Source organism: Limulus polyphemus, unplaced genomic scaffold, assembly GCF_000517525.1.
Source record: "Limulus polyphemus unplaced genomic scaffold, Limulus_polyphemus-2.1.2 Scaffold1255, whole genome shotgun sequence".
NCBI classification, from domain to species: Eukaryota; Metazoa; Arthropoda; class Merostomata; order Xiphosura; family Limulidae; genus Limulus; species Limulus polyphemus.
Window position 1 is genome coordinate 298,487 of NW_013666865.1, and position 6,804 is coordinate 305,290.

At 32.0% G+C, this 6,804-nt stretch overlaps 2 protein-coding genes across 2 annotated transcripts in view; both read right to left on the bottom strand.

The window, feature by feature from the left end:
• The window catches only part of LOC111086615 (NADH-ubiquinone oxidoreductase chain 5-like), a 3,827-nt gene extending 3,136 nt beyond the window's left edge, over positions 1-691 (bottom strand). Inside the window, 1 exon segment of the mRNA XM_022390147.1 lies at positions 678-691. Within this exon segment, the coding sequence (XP_022245855.1) occupies positions 678-691 (14 nt within the window).
• A 218-nt stretch (positions 692-909) lies between these two features.
• The window catches only part of LOC106462800 (NADH-ubiquinone oxidoreductase chain 1-like), a 6,960-nt gene continuing 1,065 nt past the window's right edge, over positions 910-6,804 (bottom strand). The window contains 5 exon segments of the mRNA XM_022390148.1: positions 910-1,066; positions 1,068-1,202; positions 1,204-1,411; positions 1,414-1,458; positions 1,461-1,782. Of these exon segments, the coding sequence (XP_022245856.1) occupies positions 997-1,066; positions 1,068-1,202; positions 1,204-1,411; positions 1,414-1,458; positions 1,461-1,782 (780 nt within the window). The 3' untranslated portion in view covers positions 910-996.

Here is a 6,804-nt window from a genome sequence, read left to right on the forward strand (position 1 = left end):
GCAAAAAACAACCCAAACTGAATAACCTCCCACGAACAAATAAAAGTACATAAACTCAATATAAATAAATACATAAAAATCCCTAACATTCAAGTAGCTTTATTCTTGAAAAATACTTATTTCCATAAGACCGAATCACCAAAAAAAGAATTCTTAGCCCCAATCTCCCCTCACATACAACCATTGTAAGAAAAAACAATAAATATCCCTCCTCCCCCAAACTTCCTGTAATTAAACGAACTATTGATAAAAAAAAATCTACCTAAAGCCATAAATTTCAATCTGAACAATATAGACAATAAATGCCTACGATTTCTTAATAAACTTAATAAACCCGAAAAATATATCAGAACTCCTAACATCATCACATTAAAATTGATTAACATTATTTACAGTAGTTTAAACAAAACCTCGGTCTTGTAAACCGAAGAAGGGTTAAATTACCCCTAAAACATTCAGAAAAAAGAATCTCTCTCATCATTGGTCCCCAAAAACCAACATTTTAACTTAAACTATTTTCTGAAAATTACAAAAATTATTATTCTAACAACAATCTTCTCTTCAGTCTTTTTCTTTTATCTCACCACCCTATCATAATAATCATAAATCTCATCCTATCTACAATTCTCATCAGCCTAATAACAACACTTATAATAAAAGCCTCCTGATTTTCTTACACCCTCTTTCTCATTATTCTAGGAGAAATATTAGTAGTCTTCATTTACATTGCAAGGCTAGCCCCAAACGAATCTTTCAAACTTCCAACAAAAATCTCTTTTCCTCTTATCAGTTCAATTTTTTTTTTTATACTTCTTCATTTCATTCAAACTTCCTAATCATCCTGAAATATACAAAATCTCCATTTCAAAAATCTTCTCCAACCTTCCTCTCCTGACAACTCTCTTCTTGGTCACCTTTCTCCTTATTACCCTTATTGGCGTAGTAAAAATTACAAAAATCTCCCAAGGCCCAATCCGACACAATTAATGTCAACACCTATTCGAAAATCAACACACTAATTAATCTCATAAACAAAATATTACCATATTCAGCTATAAAAATTAACAAGTCCCCCTCTTCTATACTCCACATTAAATCCAGACACCAACTCAGACTCCCCTTTCGCAAAATCAAAAGGAGAACGATTTGTTTCAGCCAAACAGGATGCAAATCATACAATTGCCAAAGGAAAAAAAAACCCCAAACCATTCATCACTCATCCTGAACATTTTTAAGTTTAACCAAATCATATCCCCCACTAAAACAACACAAGACAAAATAATCAAGGCCAATCTTACCTCACAAGAAATAGTCTGAGCAACAGCTCGATAAGCTCCTAACATAGCATATTTAGAATTTGAGGACCAGCCAGCCCCCATCATTCCATACACCCCAAAACTAGAAACACATAAAAAAATAACAACCCTAACTCAAAATCCACCATATTAAAAAAATATGAAAAATAATTCATAAACACAAAGCTAACCAAAGTCTAAAAACCGGGCTCACAAAATAAAACAATAAATTAGATAAAAAAGGAAAACTCTGCTCCTTACAAAATAACCTGATTGCATCAGAAAAAGGTTGCAAAATTCCCATCACTCCCACTTTATTAGGACCCTTACGAATCTGAATATACCCTAAAACCCTTCGCTCCAACAAATTTAAAAAAGCCACCCCAACCAAAACACAAATTAAAACAACCACATAACAGACAATAAAACTTATCACCAATACTGAAGAGAAGTCATACTTCCATAAATAGAGTTTAAATCCATTGCACTAATCTGCCACCTCAATCATTAACCGAGAAACTCCTTATCCTCATTCTTAGATTCTAAATCTAATACACTTATCTGCCAGATTAATTAACATAAAATAAATAAAATAAACAAAATTTACACTGCCTGGTCCTTTCGTACTAAGACACCTTCCTTTATAACCAAAGATAGAAACCGACCTGGCTCACGCCGGTCTGAACTCAAATCACGTAAATATTTAAAGGTTGAACAGACCCTCATATAGAACTTCTCCGCCCTACCGACTCTTTAATTAAACATCGAGGTCGCAAACTTCTTCGCCGATAAGAACTCTCCGAAAAAATTACGCTGTTATCCCTATAGTAACTTGCTCTTATTATCACTAAAAGTGGGTCAAAACGTAACACATAATATATAAAAAAAGATAAATTTCTTTCTCTACCGCCCCAGTAAAACTCCATTAACATTCCCTAAATGAAAACCAATAAAAAGAACTAAAAAATTAAAGCTTTATGTGGGTTGTTTTCTCGTCCCTTGATGAAATTTCAGCTTTTTCACTGAAAAATAAAATTCAAAATCTATTTTCAAGACAGTTTTTTACGTCCATCCATTCATACTAGCCCTCAATTAAAAAGCAAATGATTATGCTACCTTCGCACGGTCAATATACCGCGGCCATTAAATCACTTCACTGGGCAGGCCCGATTTTTTATAAAAACAAAAAAACACGTTTTTGATAAGTAGGCGAAAAAAATATTTGCCGAGTTCCTCGAAAAAAATAACCTAATTACTTTTATCTTCACAATCCTCAAAGTCAATTCTAACTCTTCCTACTTCTACTAATACAAAGATTTTAAAAATTTGTTAACAATTATCATCATATCCTTGATTTCATTCTTAAAACAAAACAAAAAAATAAATCCACTATTACATAAAATGATCACTTCTAAATCTGCAGTTAACCTTTTCTAAAAACCTTATAAAAAACACTTAGAGATTATCCCCCAAATGATCACTTCCTGAAAGTAAAAACAAAATAAAAAAATAATTTTTATATTCAAAAGCTGAACTAAATTCATTTATCAAAGAACCAGATATCAAAAAGATCGTATAGCATTTCACCCCATTATAAAATAAAACTTAATTTTGCAACACCAATTTCAATTCTACAATAGCTCTCTTTCCTTCGGGAAAATAAATAAATAATTTCTATTATTCATCCCTGATACAAAAGGTACTAGATTTAATCTTTTCTAATTCCCTCATAAATATTTCATTTTATTTCATCACTCCTTCACAGTACTAATCAAATATAACCACTTACAATTATTCAATACAACTTACTTAACAAATAAAAATACTTTTCAATTACAAACAAATAAGATTTTAAAAATCAGAGTAATTAGATTTGCACTAATTCCTACTCAGTGTAAATGAGCTGCTACCTACAAGCTCTACTCTTCCCTCTTAGATACATTTTCCAATACATCTACTATGTTACGACTTATCTCACCTAAAAGTGAGAGCGACGGGCCATGTGTACATGCCTTAGAGCCCTATTCACAAACACATATTTTAAAAAAAATTACTTTAAAATCCACCCTCAATTCTATCCTTTCAATAGAACATCCGTATTAATAAATTAATTGTAACCCACTTCAATGTTTACTATTAGCTGCACCTTGACCTGACATAAAAATAAATAAATTCTCACGATAGCTTTAACTCTATAAAGGCAATCAAAGACGGCGGTATACAAACTGTAATAACAAAATAAAGTAAAATTAAACGGGGACCATTGATTACAGAGCAGGTTCCTCTGAACAGCTTAAAGCACCGCCAAATTCTTTAGGTTTCATGAACAACAATTACCACCATAATTTTCTTTACACCTCAGAATAGCAGGGTATCTAATCCTGGTTTATAATCGAAGCTTTAAAAAAAATAATAATTTATCATCCCCAACTATAAAAATTTTACCTCCCAATATGAATATAATAAATACAACAAATTCATAATTTTAAAAAAATCAAAAACTTAACTAAGGTCTTCTGTCTAACCGCGGTAGTTGGCACAATTTTAACCGACCTAATTACAAATCACCGAACCTACCTTCTATGAGTTATTCAGAATTAAATACTACAAAAAAGACAACAAAAATAACTTCATTGTCAAAGAAATCTAAGTATTGTTACGTCTCCGTTTGTTAATTGATTTTCCGTAAATTCGTTCCAACGAAACTTTAGCGACACAAGTCCTTTCTCAAATAAAACTGGTTTATTCTTTCGGAATACAACTTTACGATACACTCAACTTCAACAGTCGCGCTATAACAAACTATAATTCACGTCTCACACGTATTGTTGAAGTCGAGCTCCTCTCTCTCTGACTGCAGTTCAATTACTCATTACCTACACACACACACACATTGTCACGTCACGCCGTGACCATCTTATATATACCAGGCCACCCCCAATCTAGCAAATGCTAGAGCACTCCCGAAGGAACAGGATAGTTCTAGAAACGTGGCGTGACACTAGTCACGTGACCTCGCTGACACAACAATACTATAATTTCCTAATTAATGCAGATTCTTGGATTTTACATTTAGAATATTACATTTTATTCCTAATCGCAATAAGTAACTAAGTAGTACAGTGTCTTTTTGCTTTTTAATATATCCAGTGTTATATTATTTCCCTAACAATTTTGTTTTTGTTTTTGTTTGTTTGTAATTAAGCACAAAGCTACACAATGGGCTATCTGTGCTCTGCCCACCACGGGTATCGAAACCCGGTTTCTAGCGTTGTAAATACACAGACACACCGCTGTGCCACTGGGGGGTCCTAACAAATACACTTAAAGTTAAACATATTCATACTGTTAGTTACGAAATGTATTATATTTTATTGTTCAACAATGAGTATTTGCGAAAAAGATGGTAAAGTATTTGCATTTTGTATGTAAGGCAAAGCTAATAATTTTGAAACAAGAGAGTCAATCTGTAGCACCCTAACACCCAGCATTCACACTAATTGATTAAGCCACCCTTATAATGCACTGATAGTTTCAAATGCGGGAATACTGTGTAGTATCGCATGAATTTGAACGCGCCTTGGCAATTCTGAAATCTAGAGCTCTACCACTAGGCCTACCAGCGATGAGAAAGTAAAACATGTTCAATTGAATTAGCTCATAACTTCGTAACTTGTGTTTTTACATTTTTCAACTAAGAAAATAAAAATACCAGGTGACATTAATTCAATTATTAGTATTAATCAAAAAAGCATAATTCTAAAAGTGAAATTAAAAAAAAATTTGATTCGAAAACTATGACCAATCTTGAATAAACAACCAAATATTTTCCTCCAATTAAAACGATTTGTTCGATAGATATGATATAATCATTCTTAGTATTTATTTAATTACTTTACTTTTATTTTTAAGCCTTTATGCAAGATAATTTGTAATTGTATTTAAACTCTGGCATTAACTGAACTTTGTTGAAAAAAATTATTAAATACTAAAACAAAAACTTTATTTTTAAAGCTTATTTACTTTAGTCTCCATAACTAGGCTTATTGTAGCACCAAACTGTATTATTCAGCAAATGAAAGACATAATTACATCATTTATAGTTTTAGCAGTTTGTGGTAAAGGGAAATGCTTGACAAGATATTTAAAAAGAAAGTGTGAAAATGAAAAGTTTTGTTTGTTGGGAAAGCTTTTTCTTGTTCCAAACGGTGTCGACTAGCGTTTGCAAGATAAATATAAACTATATACATATGTTAAATTATTCTAACCCGAATGCAACATTAGATCCCTTTTTGACATGTTTTTAACGTTTCATACTTAACTCACCACAAAAAAGTTAAAACAGTAAAGATAAGTATTACTTTAACTAAAAACTTACCGCAAAGTAGAAAAACAATTCTACAAATACAGATCATCTTGTTACACTACTTCAAGTGTAAGTGTTGTCATATATTGAGTTTACAAAATGTTCTCTGTTATATAACAAGATTCGAACACCCTTAACTGTTCTTTTTCTCAAGGTAAACTTCTTCTTGAGTAAGAGGCCCTGTTGGCCTCAGGCAAAATCATATTTAAGTTACCATTCTGTAAATATATATATACACATCTGTATGGCTGGCCTTGGTCTGTTTGTATTATATGGTCTCCAAACTCACAGATTAAGATGAAAATTAAGTTCAATATTTTAGTTATCACTAACAGTTTACTTGAACTATTGTATCCACAGTGTAGTATTGAAGTTTAGGATATTGTAAATACGTTATTTATAAAAAGAAATCATATTGTAGACGCATGTATTCTCTCTAATATATTTCTCGTTCGCATGCTTAGTTAATCCTTATATTTAATATAGTAGTCAGCATCGGTTAATTTACAAATCATACGCTTTTGTTTAATAAGGCAATGTATGTTTTGTTTTCTTCACACGGAGGTAAACACGTTAAAAAACATATCGCGATTAGTTATATATTTCCAGATAGAGAGCAGGAAGACTTATGTGTTAAAAACAAACAACAAAATACCTAAAAATAGTTACATTGACATTTAATTTTCATAATAATAAAGTTGTCATTAACACCCCTCGAGTTGAGTGCGTTAATACGATTTTGGAGCCTCACCATAAAAATGATCTTGAATTGTTGATCTAAATACTGAAAATTAAAGAAACTATTAAAATTCAGCTGAAATCTCGTCATATTTTTACAATTAGCTGGGCTTTTGTTCTTAAAGTACCATGTTGTAAATGATTAATTAAATACCGTATTGCATGCATTTGAGTAAAACTACCCCTACTTCCCAGATTTTGGACATTTGAATTTAACCCTGGTATATTCGACTGTATTTTTCGGACTGGGAGTTTCTCGAAGGATCATAAAGGCCCGAGTGCATTCGAGACGCCCTCTTTTTAATACGTAAGCCTGGCGAGAGAAACCAGCGCAATCGGCAGACTAATTGAAGAGATATAGATAGATATTGAAGTGATAAATAATTGAGTCAAGCGAACAGTAGG